This window comes from Cavia porcellus, unplaced genomic scaffold (genome assembly GCF_034190915.1).
Source record: "Cavia porcellus strain 051 isolate PalLab524CR breed Dunkin Hartley unplaced genomic scaffold, mCavPor4.1 scaffold_26, whole genome shotgun sequence".
Taxonomy (NCBI): domain Eukaryota; kingdom Metazoa; phylum Chordata; class Mammalia; order Rodentia; family Caviidae; genus Cavia; species Cavia porcellus.
Genome location: NW_026947509.1, coordinates 35,771,575 through 35,799,027, shown reverse-complemented (window position 1 = coordinate 35,799,027; position 27,453 = coordinate 35,771,575). Strand labels below are relative to the sequence as shown.

Genomic DNA, 27,453 nt, shown 5'->3' with positions numbered 1-27,453 from the left:
TGGAATCGGAATTCTAGTAGAGTGATTTAGGTTAGGAAAGATTCACTCTAGAAGGACTTTAGTGCTTTAGTGCCTCAATGTATCTTATCTATAGATAGGGCAGGCTAGAGCAGGGCCAAAGCTGTAACTGTCAACACATTGGACACTAAAAACTAAGAGAGAAAGGAAAGTTTGCATTTCTTGTGTTGTCTGATGGTGTTCATAGACAAAAGTGTTAAGTAATCTTATTTTATTCTACTTCATCATGGTCTCTGAGTGCTTATGTATAATATCAGAGCTCCATGTGATTTGCACAACCTTTTGTTCAACAGAAGACACCATGATCCACCTGTGAGAATCAGACCAGCCCCTACCAACATCAAGATCTACTTGTAAATGTCAACCAGCTTCTGAGGCCAGGGTTTTTTCCACATTCAGTTCTTTGTGCCATAATGAGGTCCACATGGAGATTTAAACTTTCTTAGGCAGAGTACCTACTACGGTGAGTGAAGCCAGCCTCCTTTGTTATGGCTGTAGCTAGGGAACAGGATTTCCTTCTGCAATCCAGACACAGAAGACTGGTATCATATTTTTGGAATATAAAAAAAGAAAGGGTATTACAACAGAATTAAGATCTGAAGAAAGTAAATAACATAATCTATACAATCTGCAACTCTCAAGAATAAAGTGATGTGCAGATCAAGAATCCCCTAGACACGTCCAACACAAAGACCACCTTCATCCTGGTAAACCAGATAAAATTATCAGGTTAATACAAGATGAAAATTGTCCACCATGCTCCTCCAAGAATCTAAATTCATCTATCCATTCATTAGTGAGGACTTTATATCTCCATATTATTATAGGTATAGTAGTTTCTTTATTGCTGTTCAACTGCTATTAAAATACTAACAAGTCTTCTCTTTAATTCTGTTTTCAGCAGACACTGTCAAGGGTGCTGTCTTTGCCAAGTTTGAATACAGCAGTAGGAGGCAATAGCAGCTGTGTCCTACGGTCCACATAGACCAGAAATGCAACCCACAAGTACAACGAGTGTAGAAAACAGAAAAAATAGTATCTGAAATTTCCATAAATATAATTTCCTTTAGGAAAGAAGAGTATTTAGCAAAAAATAACACATTTCATTTAAGTGGAACCTAAACTTCCTTTATTTTGCAGCATTCTGTATATCCAGATGAAATCATTTAATTACCAGCCTTGTGGTGGTGAAAAGCTGGCAGAGGAAGACCCAGGTCCCATCCGGAGCCTACATGCAACTGAACTGATGGGTACAGAAGAGTTTTTGCAAAAAAATAAAAATGGATATATATTTCAGCATAAAAATGTCCCAGCACAGTAGTACACATTAGACTGAGTTCAGGAGCCAAGATCAATGAACTCAGCCAAACCACATATCTCCCTCTCAGAGGCTGCTTGAAGTATTGGTCATCTACAGCATTTATTCTCCAAAGGGCCGTCTCCAGATGCTACCACTGTGTGAAAACACAAAACTACCAGTGCCCATCTGCAAGGGCAGTGGGATGACCTTTGCCAAGTGCCACTTCTTCATGCAGCTCCACGCCCTCACTCTCTCCTGATCTTCAGACTTAAATTTCCAATTTTCCTTTTTTTACTAGAAGGCTTATCACTTAACACTGTCACTGGAGGATAACATTTCAGCGATTACTCAGGGCTGACATTTTATTATTTAATATTAAAACACCATCAGCAATCCCTGGTCAGACAAACTAAAAATGAAGCTTCAAAATAAAGCACCTGACAAATCTGATTTGCAGTAATCAAAATGGCATTTTTTCAGATGGGAACTAATTATCAACCTGACATGATTCCAACCTGCTGTCAGTATCAAATGTGATCCATTTGCTGTCTGTAACGACAATCGGGCTCACTGCTTTGCCACTAGACACCCAGTTCCACCCATTCTCACACAATTCTTCTATTATGCAACAGTAATAGTAAAGCAATTACATGCTCCAAAAGATTAAGATGAGAAATTTCACAATCACAGACTTGTCGTGTTCACTCTTTAAATGTAAATTCTTGCCAGATGTTAAAATGCCTTTTTTATTTCATACAATGTCACCTAATGATCTAAGGATGTGTCCTTTCTGAAAGCAAGGCTACTAGCTCCCAAATCTGAAGACCAACCCCAGGCAGAGCCCCACAGCTTCCCCCAAAGACTGCTGGCACCTGAAGGCACCAAGGACTGCATGTGGTTTCTCTGGATTTGTTACAGCTATTTGGGGAGCGCAGGTGAGCACCAAAGCAAATGCTCCAAGAGGACCTGGGAGAAGTTTAGTTAGAGGACAGAGAGAGAAGGGAAAGGTGGCACTTAATAGGGGCTATTTCACCACTCTGTGGCCTGCAGGAGGTGGCTGGAATCTCTGTGGATGGAAAGAACTGTGAATAAACAGCTTTCACCACTCTGCACTAGAAAAGGTGCTACATGCTTCTCATTTAATGCTCACAAAACACAGCCCCTTTGTTCTCCAACTAAGGAAGAAGCTAAGGTCCAGAAAGGCCCTGCCAGTCTCCTCTGGTCATAGTCTCACAGACATATATATGTCCTTTCTGTGGATGGAAAGAACTGTGAATAAACAGCTTTCACCACTCTGCACTAGAAAAGGTGCTACATGCTTCTCATTTAATGCTCACAAAACACAGCCCCTTTGTTCTCCAACTAAGGAAGAAGCTAAGGTCCAGAAAGGCCCTGCCAGTCTCCTCTGGTCATAGTCTCACAGACATATATATGTCCTTTCTGCTACTATCAGTTTCCTCTCCTAGCATAGCAAGAGAAATACTGAGACATAAATTTTTGTACTTAGGATCATGTAAGCTCCTGGGCCCATGTTGAAAAACTCTACTTTGTATTGTTAAGAAGCAACATTTATCTTGAACTAATTTCCTTCAACTGAAAGTTTTAAAAGTAAACCAATTAAACAGAAGAGAAACTTTATCATGGTTAAGAAAGGCAGTCAGAGGAGAAGGGGTGGAGAAAATGAAGTTTTCCCCTCTTGCACTATCTGATTCTTCTTGGAGGATCTTCACGGGAGAAACAGAACCCTCAGGAGTCAGGTAATGGAGCGTGGAGGGGCTCCTGGCAGGGACATTTCACTCCCGACTCCACTGAAGGCAATCACTCCACATGTTGCGACATCTTAAACACAGTATCTGAACAGCAAGCCTGTGAGTCACGCTACCAGCAAGATTTTGTTTTCCTTAGCACAATCGAGGCTTGCTTCATTGCCAAACAGGGAATCGTCCTGGCTCTCTGTGTTCCCAGGAGGGGAGGGTACAGCCCTCCTCTGCCTCCTTCCTCAGCATGCAGACCCAGGGCCATGCACCCTCATCCAGGGGGATAAAAATGTGGCCCTCTGGGGCAACTATTCCATCTCTACCAGGCAGAAGAAGATGGTGCAAACCCAGAGAGCACCCTCATGACATTCGTAGACTTGAGAAACCATCTCCACTGCAAGCACAATGATACTATCCCTGATGTTACCTTCATGCGCCAACCTGGCCAGGTTGTGGAACTCTGATATTTGCTCACATACTAATGTGAATGTTGCCATGAGGGTATTTTTTAGATGAGATAAACATTTACATCCGCAGACTTTCAGGAGAGCAGGTGGGCCTTGGTAATGTGAAGGGGCCCCACCTAACCCCTAGAAAACCATCAGAGCAAAGGCTGAGGTTTCTCAGAGAAGAAGGAATTCAGCCTCAGTGTGTAACATGGAAACCTTGCCAGTCTCCACAACTGCAGGAGCCAGTTACTTAAAATAAATCCCTCTCCTCTCTCTCTCTGCCCTGCCTGTTTCTCTGGAGAATCCTAACGCTGTTACCAGCAGTTTAAACAGCCCCTCCTCTGTATTTCAGAGCAAAAAGGAAAGAAAAACTTGGCAAAGTATCAATTGCTTAGGAAATCAGAGAATTAAAGAGTCTATGAGAAAAAGCCTTTTCAACACCCTTCAAATGCTTACTTACATTTCCCTCTAACTCCTTTCATTGATTCATGGGTGTGAGATGTGTCCCTTGTACAGTCCAAACCACATGCTGAGGCCACACAGCCAGGAACACCTGGGTGGAATCTAAGCTCAGCCCTCTGCTGGGGGTGCAGTGACAGGTATGGGACCAAAGCTCCAGAGGCATTTCAAGCCTCAGCATAAATTTGAGCCCAAAAGAAGCAGAGCTGTGATGCTTCCAGCTTGGAATCTAGAGAGATGACTGCTCTCTCAATGGTGGCTTGGGGTTGTTGTTCAACACAAAGCTATTTTAATGAGACACTTCTGCCCGCATACAAGGATAATTAATATAGTCATTGTCACTTCAGGATGAGGATTCAACCTGTGCATTGTTGGGGGATTTTGTGGTTGCATAAATATCATAGCATGTTCTTGCACAAGCTAAGATAGCTAGGATGTCACAAGCCTGAATATTCCTATGGGATCACCATGGGTCATTATGGACCAAAACACCATTTGCAGCACACAACTGTAAAATGTTGCAAAGATTATGCAAGGGATATTGCGGGTTGTTGTTGGAACTCAAGGAAGGAAACTGAGCCTCAGTGGTGTACCAGGTTAAACAGAGTGATGGAAAGCCAGGGCTCAAGAAAACTAGCAATGCTGCCTACTGCAGGCCATATGTGCGAAGAAATACTCTCAACAACTGGCTCATGCGAGGATGGAGACATAGGCAGAACAGAAATGAGAGAAATAAAAGACTCCTGTACATTCTCCTCAGACAGCACTAATACATGGGAAAACACAAACTGTTACTAGTAATCACATTGACTTCTGGGTATCAAAAGTTCCATAATTAAACATCAGTACTACAAATGTAACAGACATTTGGAAAATAAATGATGGAGCTTTTGAATGTTCACACAGGGAGTCAGAGTGTAACACACTGCGCCCAGAGTAAGGATTTTAATAGATGGCACAATTACCAATGAATTGCATTGTGCTTTTCGTGTACATTAAAATGGAAAATCTATTCCATTAACATAAGCACACAACAGTAAAAGAGATTCCACATGGCAAACACTCTAGAATAACCTATAGTAAATTGCTAAAAATAATTGCCCTACGCTTGAGCCTGCTGTAATTTACTCCATTTTGTTTGTGTGGTATTTTCAAATTTTTCTATCATGAATGTGGATTGTTCATTTACAGGGGAAAAGATTTTTAAAGCCCTACCCCCAAGAATAAGTCTAAGGATAAAAAGTGTAATAAATGAGTGGAATTCACTTCTATTTACAAGTAAACCATACCCTGTGCCCTGACATTTGCCCAGGTACAAAAGAAAAACTAACAGTTATTTGAGACTGGAGAAAGAATAGAATGTTGTCACCAGGCAGTACCAACCTGGGTCGCAGAGGCATTTGTAGCTGGTGCCCACACTGCGGCAGGTGCCATGGGCACACGGGCTGAGAGCACAGAAGTCCACAAGGTCGGCACAGGTGGGCCCTGTGAAGCCTGGACTGCAGCTGCAGGTGAAATGCACCCCATCCACGTAGCAGGTGCCATTGTTCTGGCATGGCGACGAGGCACAGGGATCCACCTTCTCCTCACAAGCAGATCCAAAGTATCCTGCAAGAAAATGCAAGCACCTTTTAAAAAATTAAAACTTTTGCCATAATAACTAAGATCTGGAGCCCACAGACCCTAACCTTTCTCCACTGTGAACAGATAGATATTATAGTTCTCGTGTACATCCCAATCCAACAAGGTCAGAGAGAATGTTTTTCTTAGCGTTGGTAAGTACATACTAAGATATTAAACCCTTCAATTCTGTATTTGTTAAAACATAAAATATATAACTGCCTACATGTATACCTATGTGTACAGGTATAAATGTACATGCACATGTGCATATGCATACTCTAGACAGATGCAACAAAGTAAATTGATGATGATGATGAAAGGAATGTAGGATTTGAGTCAGTAGAAGGCTTTCTGTTCTCATTTTATATCATCCATTCTTTTGTTTATAAAACATATTTTGAAATTTAAAAATTAAAGCCATATAAAACTATAAATCATAACTCTCCTATTCTTATACCTTTATTCTCTACTCAGTTTCCACAATATATTTTTTTTAAAGTTGGTTATTGTAATGGGTAAATGAAAATGGTATAGCGTATCTCTACAATGATATGCCATTCTGGAACACAAAGTTTCTAGGCATAGTATGAATGAATCTCAAAGCATTGTACTAGAGAAGGAAGCTACACACACACACACACACACACACACACACACACACACACACACATTTCCTAGTGTATAATTCCATTTGTAAGAAAAGTCCTGGGAAAGAAAATTTGAAAATACACAAAAGAGATTTAATAAGAAGGTGCCTGTGGCTAGAGAGGGAAGATGGAGCACGTACGACCAACAGGAGAAGCCTGCCGGGTGCAGGGAAATGTCCCGAAGCTGGATTCTGATGAGAGTCACACCACTCGGGATTTACTAAAACACACTCAACTGTACAACTCAAAAGAATGAATCATGTGCCACACAGATTGTACACTTGAAGTGAATGTATTTTATGACATGTAAAATTATATATGTGGTTTAATTTTTAAATTTAATTTAGATGTGATTATTGTGTAGGTGATTTTATTGTTTTCTGAGTGTCTGAGTCAGTATTTCTCAAAATATTATATACACACACATACACACACACAATGTAGATATGTGCATTTAGCAATGTTTTGGTAAGACCTATATTTTTTAATACTTGAAGAATACTTAGAAAATTAAAAGAAGATTATTTAAATTTTAGGTATAAAAGTGAAACAATTTTACTCATGTACATTTTGTATTTTAATATTCCACTTCACTTATCTTCATTTGTGTTTATATTTACTAATTTTCACACAGAACTCCTTAACAATTTTGACAACTTTACAGATTTTGTTAAAAAGATAGTAAATATATATAACAAGCAAAACGAGCTCCCACATTTAATTATCTGAACTACCATTCATAAATCACCATAATCAATTTGATATCACTCTATGTAGAAATAGAAAACTCAAGAATCCAGTGATATTCAACATTTTACAAAGCTTCTGATAGCTTTTAAATTTTAGAAATCATGTTTTAAATGTATCATACAATCAGTTTCAATAATACTTGAACTCTCCAAAGAGACTCTTGGCAGCTTGGAGTGGAATATAATTGTGTACTTCATGTGATATATTCCATCTTTCTGATTGAAAAGAAGCTCTTTAAATGCTTACCAACACATGCCAGCACTGTATGTTATTATCATCACTACTTCACATGTTATTTCTTAAAAACAGGACTTAATATTTCAAATCTGTTAATTTTAGAACAAAATAAAATTATTTTTAATTGTATTCTTAACTGAAAGGCAATATAGCCTTTCAAAATATGAAAGGTTCAATTTTCTCATTGAGTGTGATGATAAAAATAATCTGATATTCTTAATCTGAAAAAATAAACTTGGGAAATGAATTGGCCAAGTTAACTCACAACTTGCATTCAAGATTTTATCTCATCAGCTCAGAAAAAAAGGAGTGTGGATTTGCAACAGACTATTAGAACTGATAAATTCAGCAAAGTTTCAGGATACGAATCAATGTGCAAAAACTAGTGGCATTTATACAGCAATCACAGACTTGCTAAGAAAGAAATCATGAAAATAATCCATTACAATAGCTACCCCTAACTGAATAAATAAATACGATAAATTTAAGCCAGGGATTGAGAGAAACTGTAATAGAAAGACAATGTAACACCAATGAGAAAAATTAAAGAAGATACAAAACATGGAAAGATCTCTCACATTTGTGAATTGGAAGAATGGATATTGTTAAAATGTCCACAATGCCTAAAATGATACACAGACTCAATATCTTAGCCATCAAAATAGCAGGAGCAATCTTTGCGAAATTAAGAAAAAGATTTCTAAAATGGATATGGAAACACATAAGTTGCCAGATATCCAAACAAAATCTTGAACCTAAAGAACAAAGCCAAAAGCATCACAATACCTGATTTCAAACGTCCGACAGAGCAGTAACCAAAAAAAGCATGTCACATACATTAAAAACCAACACCAATCCAATAGAACAAAGATCCCCAAAATAAACCCATACATTTACAGCCAACTGAGTCCAACAAAGGTGCTAAAAACACAATGGAGAAAAGACAGCTTCTTTAATAAATAGTGCTGAGAAAACTGAATATCTGTGGTGAAAAATTGAAACTCAGCCCCTTTCACCCTGTACAAAAATCAATTCAATATAAATCAAACACCTAAATGCAAGATGAGAAACCATGAAACTACACAAAGAAAATGTAGAACACTTGAAGGCGTCAGTATAAACAATGAGTTTTTGGATATGACCCCAAAAGCACAGGAAACAAAAGCAAAAATAGACAAATGAGATTATATAAAACAAGAAAGCTTCCACACAACAAAAGCAGCAATAGAGTACAGACAATCTACAGAATGGCAGAAAATATTTGCCAATTATTCATCTCTCAAAAATTATCATGTAGAATATATAAAGCACTCAAAAACCTAACAATAAAAAACAAGTCTTCCTAACTTATGACCTAGCCATTTTCCTTCTGGGTACACATCCAAATGAAATTAATTCAGCATGCTAAAGAGATACCTGCAGTTGTGTTTAATATAGTACTGTTCGCAATTGCTTAGATATGTAATCAACCCAGGTGTCCCATCAAGAGACAAATGGATACAGAAAATGTGGTAGATAACACAAGGAAATGTTACTAAGCTGTGGAAGATGGAATCCATCATTCTCACCAAAGTGGAATTAAAGGACAATATGTTAAGTGAAATGAATCAAACACAGAAAGACAAGTACTGCATGTTCTCTCTCATATGTGGAAGTTAAACTGGTTGACTTGCATGTAGAATAGTTACCAACAGAGGCTGGGCAGGTGGGAAGGAGAATAAAGTGAGGTTGTATGAAGAGTACCAAACCCAGTCACGGAGAAGTTCTGGTGTTCTGCAGTGCAGGGGGATGTCTGTGTTCACTAGTATCCATTACACACCTCCTGAATATCTAAGAGAGGGTAAATTCACACACAACGAAATGATAAGAGGATGGATAGAAATGATAAGAAGCTAATTACTCTGATTTGACCAAAGTATATCATATACATCATGTGTTGCAGTATCAGACTGAACCTCATTAATATGCACAATTAATAAGCATTAATTGAAAAGTAAATTAAATTAAATATATATTTTAAAAGAGAGTGGTATGGATTTCTACATTAACCTCTGTGAATTTAACAATTTCATAAGAAATTTCAGCTATAAAGAAATCCACAACCAAGTCTAGGTACAAGTTTTCCTGGTAAAAGGAGCTCAGAGAGCATAAGAAAATTCTAAATTTTAATTTTCAGAAATAGAGACCACATTCAAAATGATATTTAGATTAACTTTTGGCAATAGAACAGAATGAATAGCTCTGGAAGGTGACAGAAGCCCCTGAGCTGAAAACACAGAGAAGAGAAATGCTCATAGGACCTGGGTCCCTAAAAACCCTCCAAGAAGATGAATTAAAACTGGACTAAAACAATATGTATGGAGAATTAAATATTTAAAAAATCAGAAACAAAAATCTTATATCTAAGTCAAGAGCAAAAAATGAAAAAGTACTCAGAACTACTAGAATACAGTAAGAGAGCTGAATACAGCTCTCCATGGAGTCCATCTTGATGTTCAAGTATCAGATTCACCAAGTCAGGACTAAATTGCATTACTCTAAAATTTATATTTTAAGGGTATAGCTCCCGATACCTCAAAATATTGCTGTAGCTAGGTAAAACTCTTTAACAAGTATTAAGTTAAAAAGAGGTTTAGGCTGGACCCTTGTGAAATCTGATTGATGTCTTGATTAGCAGATGAGATGAGGGCACACAGAGACCCCAGAGGACCAGGTGCACACAGGAAACATCTTCAGACCAGGAAGAAGAGCACCCAAAGCAACCAGCTCTGTTAACGTCTTCATCCTGAATTCCCAGCCTACGGAATCCAGAGAGATACATTTCTGTTGATTAAGCCACGTAGTCTGTGGTACCGAGGTGTGACTTCCCAAGGAAAGTCCCATGCAAATGAGGAGCATAAAAACAAGGGAAGCAAGGAGGAGGACTCTGGCATTTGAATTCTGCATCTACCATCTATCAGCAAACCATGACCATCGCAAGTCCCAGCCTTTATCAGCTATGGCTTTACCTAGAAAACAGGGCTGGCATTATTCTCTTCATAAAATCACTGTGGGTGCCAAAAATATACATATGAAAGTTTCTACAATAGTTCTCAGCCCAATGTTGCATGAATGAATGGAATAAAAATGACAGGAACAATAGCGACAGCTTACATACAATGGGGGTGATATGCACCAGGTGGTTCTATGTCCTTACATGAATTATTTCACTTAAACCTAGCATGATATAACAACTTTTAGTAGCCACACTTCATAGATATAAGAACACTAACACAACAACATGAAGCAGATTGATCAAGTCTACACAGCTAGCAGATAGCAGATAATGGAATACAAAGCTTAACCTCTTCTCTATTGTATGCACAGAACCGAATTCAATGAGGCGGCAATTAAAATGTGACAGTGTCTTAGCATAACCAGGAGTTGACTCTGCTCTGTTTATGTCTTGGTCAAAGGAGAGCCAATTTTTCAATAAAGCTCAGAGGAGTGTGAACGGTGAGTGGAGATGAAAATACAGGTTGGAGGCCAGATCACAGATGGTCTTATATACTACACTAAGAGAGTTTGTATTTCATTCTGAGCTTAGTGGGAATCATCTGTTTGTATTTTTATATCCCTAATTATAGGCAACGTGTAAAATGAATCAGAAGCAGGAAACCAGGTGATTTCTAAAGCAAGTGCGGGAGAGAGACTGTAAGAGCCACTTTGTAACAGTAGGGATATCTTACTTACTTGTTGCTGAGACAAATATCCAACACACACAATGTAAAGAGAGGCTTTTTTGGCTCATGGTTACAGTCTACAGTCTTCCAGCTCCAAGACAGAAGCAGTAAGGCAGGGAGAAAGCACATAAATGTTCCTTACATCATGGCAGCCAGAGAGGAGGGAGGAGGAGAACCAAGGGGGGAATATTCCCTTCTAGATCACATCCCTAGTGAACCATCTCTTCTGACCAGACTCCATCCATATCCTATAGTAAGTCAGCTATAGTGCTCCCATGGTCTGCTCTTGTTCCAAAATCCCTGCCTCTGAGCACGTGAGAGTTGTGACACACAAACTGGATCTAAATCATAACAGGGATAAAGAATATGAGATAGATTGGACTATGAATTTATAAGTAACACTGTCAACAGGGACCAGTGAGACTGCAGAAAAGTGAGGGGAAGCCCCATAAAACAATAAACTCAAACGCTCGCAGGAGTCAGGTAGATAATACGGATGAGGGCAGGTGTAACAATACTTCAGGGACTGCAGTAAACTGGACAAAGAACGCTTCTTCCAAAGAAATGGCCACTACTCACCAGCAGCCAGTCTGGAGCTTGCTGCCAGATGAGAGATCTTCTGAATTAAGAATCTGAAACCTACACTCAACTCAGAATCTTTCTTTTGGAGTATTGATCAATCATTTTTCCAGCAAATAAAACATGTCCATGGGTCCTATCTACGTGGTGTCTTTGAGTATAAAGAACATAGGCTCTGGAGTCCAAAAGAACTGGGTGTAAATACCACTTCTGCCCATTAACTTCATGGACACTAGTTCCTGCTTTTGATTCATTTTCCTCATTGCCTATAATTAAGGATATAAAAATGGCTTCGGCATTCAGCAGAATGGAGGCATTGACGTCTAAAACTTTTAGTGCTTATGGAGGATAAATGCAAAAATTCTAAGGTAAAGCACATGGCACAGTGATTCTTCTCCAACTGCAACTGTTCAGTAGGAAGCAGTTATAATTATAATGTGATTCTAAGGTGATTCCAGAGAAGATGCAAATGAATGGCACTGCTGCTGATTTCAATGGAAAATACAGGGGTAACTTTCAAGGGGAGGGTTAGGAGTTCAGCAGTGTGCATGTCGAGCTGAGGTCTTTGGTTCAGGGCAAGCTGGATATGCGGACCTGGTGCTCAGGACTGAGGTGTGAACTGCAGGGCGTGGAGCCAGTCATGTACGCATGTAGGCAGGAACTGAATGCACAGGAACAGCTCCCGCTACTTGGAACAAGAAAACAAAGTAAGAAGCAAGTCCAAGGCTGGAACTCAGGATAACTGAAACATGGAAGAGTACAAGAAAGAAAAGAAAAAAGACACAACAGAGTGAATTTTGAAAACATTGTTTCTGTAGTAAATTCTCCATTTTTTCTACCACCTAAGTCATTATTATCTTCTTATTCACAGGACAACCTTTCATAAGTGACTTGCATCGTTTTCAGCCACCTTTGACATCTTTCCTGACAGAAGCCAAGAATAAAGTTACATACTACAAATGCAAAGACAAAAAGAAAGAAAAGTTCGAATTCTCTTACTAGCTGTGTGACCTTGGCAAGGTATGTAATCATTTTTGCTTTAACTTCTTCACCACAAGATGGTGTTGACTCATACTACATATGATGAAGTAATGTGGCACATGGTAATAAATGTGGGTCCTCTTTTTAAAGCGGTGAAGTGTGGGAAATTTGGATTTGCCTGTGTGCTTAAGAGTGCGTGGTTAGGGAAACTGGAAGGAAGCTAGCCGGTTAGTCAATCTCTGGAACAAATTTCACATTTGCATGAGTCCCTCCAGGCCATGTCCCTGGACCTCTTTAAAGAGGGTCATCTTTTGGAGTCCAGACGTAAACATGTGCAGTTACTGAGCCACTCTGAAGCTGGAAGGTGGCGGTGGGGTGCTTGGCCAAATAGCTATGGGCAGAGGTGGGCGGCAGGAGCACCCCTGAGAATGTCACTGCACAGGCTCAAAAGGACAGTGTGGTGCAACCGTGTTTGTTAACAGCAAGCTCTTAAACATGCCAGGCAGGGCTCCAAGTGTTTAAGTATGTAAATTCATTTAACCCTCCATTAACCCTATAAAGTAAGTACTGCTGTTTCCTCATTTTTAGATGAGAAAGTAGGCACTGAAAGGTCAGGTAATTTACCCAAGGTGACACGGTTAAACGGGAGGTGAACGTGGGCAATCTGACCTCAGTCCTGGCTCTGCGGTAACACTGGATGGCTAGGAGATAGCAGAGGGCCAGAACGGGAAGGCAGGTGCTTGTGGATCTGTCAGAACCTTACTGAGAGGCTGTGTGCAGCAGGGGGTGGGGTGGGATGGTGGAGGTGGTATCCTGATACCAGCTTTCTACAATTAAAGAACATCTGCTCACACAGCTGCACAGAATAATGACTACACTTGCTAACCTCTGCTCCAAACTAAACGTAGACTTGTAACTCCACGCTGGACACTAGGAAATAAGTGGAAATAGTCTGAGGTCACTCCTAAGAGGCGTCCATTTCAAAAGTTGGCATATCGCCTGTGCTCTTTTACCATTATCCTTCAATCCATCCCTCCAACCACAGATACAACGGCTGAATTTTTCCTAGTTTGGTGGGATCTCAATCCATAGGCAAAATGCTCACTGAACCCCTGGAAGAATGGGTTCAAGAACACCAGGATCAAACTGCTGAAAGCTAAAAATCAAGAGAAAATATTAATAAGAACCAGAAGAAAAAGACACAATCTATACATTGAGCAATGAATATGGCGCATGACTTGTCATTGGGATTTATGGAACCTAACGATATGACACATTTAAAATGCTGGAAAAATCACCCTGAATATTAGAATTCTGCTTTCATCGAAAATAAATTCTAGGTATGAGATTTAACTAAGACAGATTCTAATAATAATAGTTGAGAATTTGTTTCCAGCAGATCTATTCACATTATGAAAATATTAGAAAGTTATTTAAACTGAGTAAAAGGTAAAATATAGAAACTCAGAGCTACACCAATTCAGGATCATGAGAAAGGGTAGATTTAGGAAGTAAATATAGTTTTACTTTTCTTAATTTCTCTAAAAATGACTGTTAGTGGCAAAAATAGTAACAATTTATAACATTATATATAGAAGGAACATAAATAACAACAATAAAACAAAAATGAAGCAAAACAATGAGACCAGGTTAATAGATCATATTATCATTATGTCCTTATATTTTGAATGAAGTGGTTGGATGTTAATTCTAAGATGAATCTGGTAAGTTTAGGCTTTATACTGTAGTTGCCAGTGCAACCACTGAAATAAAATAGCAACAAAGACAAAAATTTAAAACTCAACACTTCAACTAAAAAGCCAATTAAGGAAATACAAGAAGATATATTTGAATATTTTATTTATCCAAAAGAAGGCAGGAAAGGAATAATAAAACAACAAATACCTGAGACAAATAGAAAATAAGGAGCAGTAAGATAGACTTAGACATAACCATATCAATAATTATATTGAATATAAGTGGGCTAATACTCCAAATATCAGAATACATTAATAAAATCAATACCTAAATATAGAAATCCTAAATATAGGTAAAAGGATGAGTTTTAAAATTGTGGGGGTTTCCTCTCTTTAAAATAAAAAAAAAGAAAGAATAAAAATTCATTATGAAGAAAAAAGTCAGTGTGGCTCTAATATCAGAAAAAGGAAGCTTCAAGCTTAGGATTACTATCAGATATAAAGAAGAGTGTTAAATGTAAAAAATCAGGCATTTCATTAGGAAATTTAACATTCCTAAACGTGTAGGCGAGTAATAAGACAGCTTCAAAATACAAGAAAAAAAAAAAACTACCAGAAAAGAAACAGAAATCACGAGAGGAGGACTCCTTTCTTAGTAACAAACAAAATACACTGACAAAATAATTTAGGGCATACAATATTTGAAAAACATCATTCTTCTCACATAGACATGATACAAGTCAATCATTTCAACAATTGTAGGTAAGTCATTTAGTAAAATTCAGCGCTTGCTCGCTATTTTAAAAATCAACATAGTAAAAGAGAAGGCATTTTCTCTATCAAATGCAGCATATACAAAACAAAACTTGTAAGTAACATCACATTTAATAGTGAAATGATGAATATTTTTCCCCTAAGAGTCATACCAAACCTACATATGAATATTTATCTCATGGGTTTATGTTAAATGAGTTTATCAGGTTAAACACTCAGAATACAGCATGATACATACAAGTGCTTGCCATTAACAAACAAAGCTTCAACTGTCCTCAGAGATGTTCCCACTCAAGACCTCTGTTCCCTGCAGCAAGTATACCTACTCTCAACACTTACATTTGACATTTTACTGATGGTCCTACACATGCAGTAAGATAACTAAAGAAATAAAATTATAACACGTACAAAGGGAAAAGGAAGCTCCTTATTTATTCATCGATCTATGATTCAACAAAGAAAATCTAAAGGAATATACACAGGATACAGAGCCAATGTACCAAGCCAATTGTATTTCTATATGAGTAATAAACTATAAATTTTTTGAAAATATAAATGTTTTAAATATTATCAAAAACATTAGATAGAAGTAAATTTAACAAAAGATATGCAAGACCTTTACCCTAAAAACTACAAAACATTAGAGACATTAAAAGCACCTAAATAGATGAAGAAATATACCATGCTCATAGGTTGGAAATGTAAATGCTCCTCAAGTTGAGGTACCATATTATTTCGGATATCTATTGTTTGAAACTATATTCTTATAATTAATAAGCTATACTAATGCAATCACAGTTAACTAGCTAACATGTCTTAGCTCCCTCATTTGTATAAAAAAGTGAAAATAATAGTCTGTGTGTGATGGCACATGCCTGTAATCCCAGCACTCTGGGGGCTGAGGCCAGAAGCCAGAGGATCACTGCAAGTTCAAGGTCAGCCTGGGCTACATAGTGAGTTCAAGGCCTGCTTGACCTACATAGGGAGACCTTGTCTCAAAAAAAAAAAAGGACTACTAGGATATCTGCATGCATCAAAGGAGTTTTAAAAGAGAAATGAATCACAGTGTTAAAAATAATAGCAAATACTAACCAAGTTTTTATTATATTACAGATGCAACACTGAGCAACTGTATCCATTAGATTTGTCAACCAAAACCACTGACTCAAAGAGAGTCCACTATTTTCCACTTTTATCGAAGACTGAGAGAGTGGACATTAGGGAACTAGTCCAGAAACACTCAAACAGGAAATGGGAAAACTAAAACTCAAACTGAGGTTTGTTCAATGCCAAATTTGAGCGCCTAAGTTCCTAGCTGTACCCTGCTTCACACAGGAGTGTTTGTATTAAAGCACTTGGCAAGTTGAAGGTGTCAGCATAAAAAAAATTACAGTTGAATTCAACCCACCACTATCTTGAATGCTGAAACTGAGAAGCTTTAGAAAACTGGATTATTCACCAGCTACACACTTTCCACTCTGCATATGCATAATGTCTTGAGCCTGATTTGCCTATTGTCCCTCTGTATTTTCAATGTCGCAAGGAGGATATTTTGAATACAATTATGAAATGTGCATCCCAACGAATATGCATGTTTCTGACTTCTTATAAAACAGAATTCATCTTTAAAACAGTACAAACATAAAATAAAGGTCCAAGATGGGAGACGATGCAAAGATCAATCATCTCCTAACCTACTGATCAAGGCCAGATGTTGCCTGACTTATGGCTTTTTGTTGCAATGCGTGTCACAGCTATGCAAACAGATTCATTTTTGAAATTTGTAAACATGACACAGATTACAAAAAGCTTAAATGTTACAAACATAGCATCAAAAATTAAACCAGGGCCCAGACAAGAAACTGGGTATATTGAATACCTAGGTAAAAAAAAATAAGCACCTATCGTGGGAGACAACTCCAGTGACTCCCTTTGAATGTAAAACAATTACTGTGACTTTATTTGGAGACTCATTTCCTTATACTGATATGTAAAAAGCTGGCTAGGGTATTTCCTTCTCTCTTCAATTGGCTCTGAGCATTGCAAATAACGCTAGCCAAGGTGCTAATATGTAATCTCTATGGCCAACAGACAGTCCTTTTTCCTCACATAGTGTTCTCCATACAATACAGATATGTACAGGATATGAGCACTCGATATGTTAGAGCAAATAGCTCCAAGGATGTCAGCTGAGTACAAGCCTCAAGATAAGAGGCTATGACTCCCCAGAGCACAAGAGTTGGCATATCAGAAACCTAAGTGATGGCCCCCCAAAAACAATTCCACTGCTACCTTAATTGGCCTATGTAAATTGATCTTTCTGCATATCTTTATCTCTGCAATTTACAGAGATGCCAATCTTGCACCTGGCCAGCCAGCTCAAGTTACATAATTCCTGCCATCCTCACTGTCACTTATCCCTGAGCCACCCCTCCTTCTTCACAAAATAATAAATTCTGGGAGAGGCCTAAGATCAAGGCCTTTGTCTATGTCCTCACAGGATTGGATTTAGGACCCTTTGGCTGCCCTTAACTTGGAACATGTCTTGGTGTCTTTATTCTCGCCATGGGTTGCATTGGTGGTGGTAGATTGGAATTACAATTTTTTGGATTGTGAGGAAAACTAGAAAGAGGATCATAATGTTTGGATGACCAAACTCGATATTTGGGTTTACCATACCTATGTTGACGATCACAGATTGAGATATAGTGTTATGGGAGTTTGAATTCCCCAGTAAAGATACAGAGGACCATGGCTCAAAGCTAAGGCAAATAACCATAGTTCTTCATTGAGTTTATAGCATGTGAAGCAGCATGATGTGCACTGGTAAAATGATATTTGACAACACAAGATGGAAAAGGCCTTGGGTCATCTACAGCCAAGATTCAGCCACAAGAGATTCCATCTGTCTAGGAAACAGTCTGTAAAAATGAACCAAGGTCCTCATTCACTCTGTTTTCTCCCAGCCCACTTCCTCTGCATTTGAAAAAGAAAAGCCATAAAGAATTTTACATTCCACTAGAACGTGCACTCAAATGTAAACTATTTTCAATAGGCTCTGGTAAGCACCCTCTGTTTTTTAACACACCTCTCGAAGAACTTCGTCTGGCCAATCTATCAGTAATTATCTCTTAAGGTAAATATTTTGGAAAATTCCACTTGCAGGAACCAAATTAGTTATTATAGGAAAGGCAAGAAGACTGAAACAAAAACAAATACTCCAGCTCAAGCACATTCATAAATGCATTCACACTCCAAAACATAAAGGTCTATCTGCAGGACAGAAAATGAAATATACCTTTGTAGACTACTGCAGCATAAGTAATAAAAATGATAGTAGAGCTTCTGAAATGGCTAAAGATAATAAACTGAAACAGAGAAATAGTATATACTCCTAACTCAAAGTAATGAGCAAATATATTTGGATTTATAGTACTCCTTGGAGGGGAGAAAGTGAAAAATTATTTGATAATGTTAATAAAAATGCAGAAAGAATGATAAACATAGCAATATCTCCTGAGTGGAACAGTTTCTTTCCAGTCATATAGGACACAGAGGCTGAGAATCAGGACATGCTGGAAAGAAAACATAGTCCAGAGGAAGAATTGGTCGTAAACATACAGAAGCAGTGTCAACAGCCAGGAGATTCAAAACAACTGATTGCAACAAAGGTAAGGTTTAGAAAAAGGTGAAAGATTGAAGGATTAAAATGAAAACTAAGCAAAAATAGAACCATGAAAGAAATCTACTAAGAAAGGAGGGGCTAGTACCAAAAAAGCTATAATTTAGCTAGATGGTTCTTCCTACAAGTTTTGTATTTGAACTAACAGTTGCGTGAGTCTGCCTGATGAATATTTATTATGTAAATAAAAAGAGACAAGAAAAACACCCTGGAGATACACATATTATGAAAATCAGATATTTAAGACCAAAAGAAAACAATTCTAGAAGATTTTAAATTGCAAGACAATGAAATCACTCTGTATTGTCAAAAAGCTATGTAGATGTCAGAAGTTTATGCAACATTAATAAGGGAAAATCTAGGAATAAAGTAACACTGGCAACTTTGCTGGCCATGTAAAGACAATCCACGTGGGAAAAAAGATACAGGCATTTAAAACAATTCATAATTTTGCTTTCTCAGCAAATGGTTCGAGTCAAAACATGGGAGTCACCTGATGTCCTCTCTTTACCCCCACATCCAACCAATCAGTCAATGGATCTGAAGGTCCTAATCTCCAAAACACACTGTGAGCTCAAACATTGTTTCATTTCTGCTGCTACCCGCCTACTCAAAGTCACAATTATTTCTTAATACAAGAGTTTCCTTTTATGAGATTCTTTATTGTGGTTTACCTATTCACTCAAATCTACAAAGAGAGTAATTTTTTTTCTAATGGAAAGATGATCATGGTTCTGGTGATTCCTAAAATAAAAACTTGACCTCCCTTCAGTGAGCAACCTGTCCCCTGTGGTTAGAGCCCTGCTGACCAGTCTAAGCCCTCATTCTCTAGCAGCTGGCTCCAGAGTCTTCCAATTCGCCCCCAGAAACAGCAAGCTACTCCTTGAGTTTTGGTGTACCCCACTCGTTTGCTGGGACATTCCTACTCCTCCTGCTTATGGAGCTGGTTCGTTCCATGCTTTATTTCGACTTAAATATGTATTATGCATGTGTTTTCCCTGATAAATCCATGCTAGGTGCAAATTTCTGTTTTATTCTGTATCACAGTGCTCTGTTCACTAGTTTCATAGCATTTTGTTCATTGGTAAAGGCAGCTGTGTATCATTCACCCATCCTCTGTCTCCCACCCACAGCGAGACCACAGGCTTCCTGAAGGTGGAACCAAGTTGGTGGGTCTCATCATGGATCCTCAGCACCCAGCCTAGTAACTGCGCATATCTGGGAGACACTCAGTAAATGTTTGGGGAATAAAGAAGTGGGAAGTGATGGTTGAATGGCAGAGGACATATTAAACAGATTCATTATGCAACACAGTAGTTAGAAAAGGCAGACTGAAACATATAGATTAGGTTCTGCAACTTATAATGGAGGAATATAAAAAGGTTGAACATCAGTCATTACTTATTTTAATAGATAAGTAAATGAATAATCATGTTATCAGAACAAAGATCACATCAGTTCCAAGTGCTCTGCTGAGAAACTCAGGGAAGCAAGGAGAAAGTAGAGTCTGGACCCTCATGTAAGGGAGTTCAGAAGAGCCCATCTGAACGGATGAGAGAAGACAGGATAATGCTCCATCCTATGGCACACGCTATGGACCAGTTCCAGCACACAGCACGAGGGCTGGCCCTGCTGCCCACATAGCATCAGTGTGTGAGGCGCCGCTTTAAGCACGGCAGCGATTCAGAAGAGAGGAAAGGCTTTCGCCCCACACCTCAAAGAAAGCCTGAGATCCAGCTCAGCAGGCAAGGAAGAGGAATGACTTTACCGTCAGAGCTTTGGCTGGTGCTTCTGGAAACTTTAACGTTAAGCAGCACGTTTTTTCCGGTTCTAAGAAAGCAGACATTATGTAAGGTAAAGAGGAGGCCTCTCTAGGAAAATCAATCCCAAAACCAATAGGTGGAAAGTTCCACAGAACCACGGTTGCATGTGACTCTTAGCCCACTAGGGTGGGAGTAGGGGGTCTCTGGCCCCAACTACGGAGGAGACTGAAGTGGGAGCATCAGCAGAGCCCAAGAGTTTAAGGTCAGCTGGGCAATATGGGAAGACCCTATCTCGAAATCAATCAATCAATAAATGGGACTTTTAATTTTTAAGAAGATTCAGTTGTAAGAATAAAAGTGAAGAACACCTTAAGCACTTTCACTAGTGGAACAGAAAGACAAATATAGACCTAAACAGGGGCATGAAGAATACACAGGAAACAGAGGATGTTAGATGAATTTTTCTTCTCAGTTTAGACTGAATAGAGAAAAGAGCAGAAGAGATTTAAAAAAAAAAAAACAAACTAAAGATTTTTAAAAAAATAAAACTACATGAGTGAAAAGTATTGGTTATTGACAGTAGAAACATAGAGGACTAGGATGAAGTGCTGTGTGTTCCTTGGGGTATTCATTTATTTAATGTATGCTAATTGAGACCAAACAGGCATCAGGCACGTGTGAGGCAACAAATTTACATTCTGGTGAGGAAAACAGACCACAGGTAAACAAGTAAACAGATCCCATGCACTACTGCTACAAGCAGTACAATGCACTACTTTCTGAGCCAGAAAGGGGTCAGGAACTGTGGGGCTGTGTTACACTTGTAGTCATAGAGACCTAACTGTGGGAGAAGGGTAGCAGCTGAAGAGTGCCATCCAGTGCCAACGTCCCGCAAACACCAGCTGAGTGGCGCCCCCTAGAGTACAATTTCCAAACCCTTGCTTTACTAGAAGAGCACAGAACTAGGGTCTAGAAGGAAAAGAAGCAAAGTTGAGTATGTTGCCAGTGGTGGTGCCAGTGGTTCTGGCCATGCTTTAGGTGGACATCAGCAGTTTTGAGAGACACAAAGAAAGCATGCTGTCTGCATTTTCTGATGAATCATTGTTTCTTCATTGTTCCCTCCCAAACCTCAGCACCCACTGGAACCCATACATCAAGTTGACTACAACTGTCTGACAGCTAGCTTGCCTACTCCACCATCTTCTTCCCCATCTACAGCCAAATCTGCCCATTTCTCTCTATCAGTAGCCTAATTCTCTCCATCTTTGCAGCTCACCTAAATCACTGTGACAGACTCCTAACGGGCTCTGTAATTCCTGCCATCCCTCAATCCATTCCTTTTCCTCCAACATAGCAGTTTCTCCCAAGTGCTCAGATCCTTCCCTTTCCCTGTCACACTTGTCCATGTATCCCTCTCCATACTCTTGGTGTAGTCTAGTCCCTTTATCGAGGCATTTAAAGGTCTGCACGAGCTGACTCCCACTTACCCCTCAGCCACGTGTCTGCCCTTCACTGCAGTCTACATTGCGGCTCTGCTGAACTCATCCTGTTCCTCACAATCCCCCTTCTTCTACTTGGTCCTCCGTATGCTTCTTATTCTGTGTTCCTGGGAGATTCTTTTCTCTGTCTACACCCTTCCATCTGCTTGCTTGCTGTTTTTCAGATCCTCAAAACATCATTTCCCTAGAAACACTACTGACCTTCCCTCCAGTCCTGTCTGGAGGCATCGCCCCCCTTTCCAAACACCAGATCGCCCTAGCAGAGCCCTGTCCATCCCTAGTTGTACTGTCCACACTATGTCTCTGTCTCTCGTGGCCACCATTCCATAAGACTCACAAGACCTGAGCTGCTTCAGTCTTTTTTTTTTTTATCTTTTTTTTTTTTTTTTTTTTTTTTGCCTTTTTCTTTTTTATCGGTACCAGGGATCGAACTCAGGACTGCCTGCTTGCAAGGCAGGCGCTTATGCCGCTGAGCTAAATCCCCAGCCCCTGCTGCTTCAGTCTTGTTGTATAGCAATAACTGCCACAAGCTATGAGCCACTGGGTAGTATACAAATGACTGATTCTTTTATTGGATATATTATGCCACATTCCTATGATGGAATAAAGTACAGCCATTAATAACAATTCTTTAGAAAAAAATTATTATCTCTATAGGAGAATATTATCACTGCTCAGTTAAAGCAGCTCATTATAAAAGAAAATGCACAGTAAGATCCAATTTCAGTTTTTCTTAAAAGGCCACTGAAAAGGAGACTTCAAAGACATTCCCCTAAAATCTAAAGTGATTCTCTCTTGGAAACAGAAGTACAGGAAGTTCTTGGGTTTTTTTTTTTTTAAGCTCATTTGAACATAGACTTCTGTGGTAATAGGGGGAAAATGCTAAAAATTATTTAAAGCACTATATAATATCCTAGGCTGTTACAGGAAAGCAGGCTATGGTCAAATGAAGCAAAAGTGGTCAGAGAATAATAAATAATGCTATGCACATGCCCTGAGTCCAAAAGCCCTACTCAGTACAGACTGCTTATGATTTGAAAGCAAGGAAGCAACACTAGAAATGACATGTTCCTGTAAATTACAATCAAATATAAGCAGTGCAATTAAAACAGGGCCAGTGAGAAAATCCCTACCTCCAAAGATGGCTCACACATCTAAGTATCTATCTCCAGCTGCCTTTACCAATGCAATGTTGAGTCACAGGTGATGAAATTAGGTTGGCAAAACAAAGTCAAAGGAACATTTACTTAACCAAACATAAACTATGATAAAGTAATAAACAGAACATTCTTTTCTTCTGTGACATCTGGTCAACTGGGTCTTAGACTGTGGCTCTGTACTCCTACCTTAAGAAACTGACAGAAGTAAGAACCTGGACCTGAAGAGCTCAGTATCAAGCTGGGAATTACATCATGTGATACTTTAGTCCACATTAAGGACACAAAGAAAATAATCTCCAGTCTTCTTCATTGCTACAGTCTAAAGAAAAATGCATGTTAAGTAATAAATTCTGCTTCAGGAGAAAATAAAAATTGTATTTACTTCTTGGATATTTGAACAAATATTTCTATTGTAAAGAATCTTTGTTGGATTTAAGAATGATGTTATCAGTGTTTGGCTCCAATACAGAAAAGTAAGACCTTGCCACAAACAACAACTGTAAACTCTGCACCAAAAACAAAAGGAACTACATGAAGGCTCAGAAAAGTGAAGCAAAGAAGACCAGTTTTAGAGGCAGAGAAAGTGCAGAGGTAGCAGCCAGCAAGGGGTCAGTTTCGGGTTTGGGGGGTTCCACCTGAGAGCTATGGATCACCTGTGACAACACACTGGAAGCCCAAGACACAGCAGGAAAGCAGCTCTTTCTGCCCACAGGGGCTGAGGGCAGGAACGAGCTCCTAGACAAAGGAGAGGCAGAGAAGGGGACCCCAATTTCTGTATTTGAACACTGCCTAAGTCTCTGAGTGACTCCCCAAATCATGCATGAGTGCGGCACTAAAAGCAGTCCTGTAAGATACAGGTCATCCTTTTGCTGACAGGACTGAGTTGCAAGGTCTGGCCAGTGGATCCCTTAGTTAACATGGTTAATCCATTTGTTACATGGGCATTTCTTCCCATATAATGTACTATCATTGGAATAGTCTGGAAACATTTATTCACTCAGTCATTGAAGAAATGCCTTGTAAGTATCTAAGTACCATGTTTTCTAGGAGATACAAAGATATTTTCCTTAATAGCCCATAGAAGAGATGCTGTGCATCCAAATAGCTACCCCAGGAGAAAGAACTTGATCAGGGAGAAGTCAGTGCTCCAAGAAAAATGAGGACCTCGGAATCAGACAAACCTCTGCCCATATCCTGTGACCTCAGAGCCTCAGGATTCATCTTAACAATGATACAATAATGTCTACCTTGTACAGCTGCTGCAGGGTTTGAACACTGATGTTGATTACTTACTCTCTGTTAGACACTGTTCTAAACACTGTAAGCTCATAGCACTTTACAATTTAGCACAAGCCCAAGAAGTGGCTGCTAATACTACCTTTGCTCTACAGATGGACCAAATGAAGTGTGGAGAACTTAAGTTTAAGTACCTTGTCCAAGATCACCAGGTAGTCCATGGTCAAACACATTTAAACTCAAGCAGCAAAATCTTAAGCTTTGGCTGTGAAGTGAACGATAATTTCAAAGGGCCAAGCATAATTCTTAACACACACTAGGCACTCAACACATGGCGACACCATCTTCATGGCTACTGTCACTACGCAGGCTATTGCTACCATGGGAGGCATAAGTGAAAACATTAGAGTTGAATGCAACACATAAACCTGGATTTTCAAAGCCAAATATCTGAAAGAATTCTACATAATTATGTGCAGATCTGGACACATACCTTAAGATACCAAAATTTGTGTTCATCTACTAGATATATCCTATTGTCTAAAACAAAAAGTCAAAGTATCATTATATTCATTCATTCATTCATACACCGATTTATCAAATGGTAACCCCTGATGGCCACCTACGAAAACAGTTTCCTCAGGGGAAACAGAGCTAAAGCGGAGAGATGGGATCCTGCCATTCAGTAAATGTTAGTGCAGTTTTTGTCCCCTCTGCTGATGGAAAAAAGCAAGCAAACAAAATTCCCTGCCACATTTCTATTTAAACAGTCCCAGAGAAATTGCACTATGAGCAAAAAGAAAGGAAGAAAGAAAATGAGTTCAGTTAAAAAAACAAAAATTAATTGGTATGCACCCAACATAGAACCACATTCACACACACTTAATAAGTCTTAATGCCCTCTGTTGTTCCCCAAAGGTGAAATTGCATACCGCTTGGAAGCTGCTAAGATCCCTAACTGGAGGGGTGACTTGGGGATAATGCCAGCTTTTAAAAGAACAGTGTCTTACTCAGGCCTGTTAATTTTATGAGGACTTGGTGATGTTTTTCTTATCTAAATCCATGCAGCTTTACGTGGTCCTCAGAGAGTACTTGCATCAAGCTCATACATACCAGGACTGCATGGTGCCTATACCCGTATGAGGTAACATGCCTCATTTTTGAACAATACATGTTATCTTAAAGATAACTTTTATGACATGTCTTGTTATTACTTTTAAATCCCTTTAAGATGAAAAGCATCACCACTTAAATTTGAGTTGGACAGGAGGATTTACATGGATAGATTACTCAAGGCTATAAAATGCAGAAAAACAAAATAGTTTGGATAAACTCTTAGAGCTTGTTGCAATGGGATTTAACTGACAGGACCTTTGGGCCAGCCTAAAGATTTAGGGCCCTGGTTTTCTGTAGCAGAACTTAGAAGTTATGGAACTTTTCTCTATAAATATTCCTTGAAACAAGATGGATTTATTGACTTAGGAAGGGGATTTTAAACCAAATCAAAGACTTTTAGGAATAAAGTCCCGTAAAGATACCAGTCAACTCTAACACTTGTACAACAGGGAAACTAAGGCTGGAATGAATAGAAACAGTAAGATTCACTCAATCTGTTATGACCAATTAATCATTATAATACTTATTTGTCAAGCACAGAGCTAAGGATCTTTTCCTTTTCACACCCATTCATTCATAAGATGTGCACTAGAATCACCCTTTAAAACTTAGCAGCATGACCCTGAAATTCACAGTTAAAACCACTAAGTTCATAACTCATCACTGGGCCCAGATTCAGGTCTCCTAAGCTCCCACAATGGGTTATGCTATGGGAGTTTTCATGTTATAGGGGCTTCGGGATCAGACAGCAAAATCCAATGTCATGTTTTAGTGCTCACAAGATCGAAAGACATGAGCTTCCCAGTCAACTGCAATACTCATTGTCATCCTTACAGTACAAGAACAGCTAATACAAATTCTCTGTGTCTTATACAATCTAGAACATTTTTAATGGCTTTAAAACATTTTTTTTTTTTGTCTTTTTCCTTTTTTATCAGTACCGGGGATCGAACTCACGACTGCCTGCTTGCAAGGCAGGCGCTTATGCCACTGGGCTAAATCTCCAGCCACAATGGCTTTAAACATTTTAACATCTTACAATATTAATGTTTTTAAATGCATTAGATAAAATATTTTCTCAAAACAGTACATGAAGCCCGCGTTCTCATTTTGGTCTTTCACTGCCATATGCCAGCTATAACAGGTAAATGACAGGAAGGTGGTACCATTCTGCCAGGTGAGCTCTGCACAAAGTGCATTCACACCTGCAGAAACAGCTCATGTCCTTTAGTGTTCAATGCTTTAACCACTGCTGTTTGTTCATTAACTATGTTGTGTTCTTCAAATTCCCCACAAAAGAATGGTATAAAAATCGAGATGCTGAAGTAACGGCAGTGCCTAGATACAGTTCTCAGATTTACAAATACAACTAAATATATATTTTCTGAGATGTGGGAATCTTACTATGTTGCCCAAGCTAGTCTCAAACTCATGGTTCTTCTGCCATCATCTGGATCACAGGTGTGTGCCACTGTGCTCAGCTACATATTCATATATTTAAATATGCACATGGAAATGCTAAAATACAGTGATCATGAGTATATATAATTAGAAATCTTCAGATGTAAAGATAATCTCAGGGTTAGGAATATATTCATAAGTAATAATATCAGATTCTAACTACTTACACTGGTTATAATCATTCAGTAAGGCAGATATAAGAAAATAGTCAAGATATTTTTACTTCAATTTCTCATCACTTCTGCAGTACCTAGAATCTGAAACCACCCTCCTCCAATGTGAGCCTTGTGAAAGTAGATTGGAAATTCAAAGAAAAGCTAGAAGTTCTTGATGAAGGATGAAACCTTGCAGTGGGAGACATCTGTTCCTCTGGTGTGTGACTTTGAACTTTGGAAAAGGGACTTAAAAGAAAGCAGGGGTCAAAGGTACCCCACTCAGCAAGGAATCAGTCTCTGAGGCATGGCCCAGATCAGATGGGAAAAGACCCTTGAAGAAAAAAAGCACGGATGTAAAATGGACAGGAAAGAGCCAGGATATGGACAT

General features: G+C 38.9%; 1 protein-coding gene across 1 annotated transcript in view; it reads right to left on the bottom strand.

The window, feature by feature from the left end:
- The window catches only part of Dner (delta/notch like EGF repeat containing), a 304,215-nt gene that overhangs the window by 57,437 nt on the left and 219,325 nt on the right, over window positions 1–27,453 (bottom strand). The window contains exon 8 of the mRNA XM_063237180.1: window positions 5,367–5,591. Within this exon, the coding sequence (XP_063093250.1) occupies window positions 5,367–5,591 (225 nt within the window). The remainder of the gene's footprint in view (window positions 1–5,366; window positions 5,592–27,453) is intronic.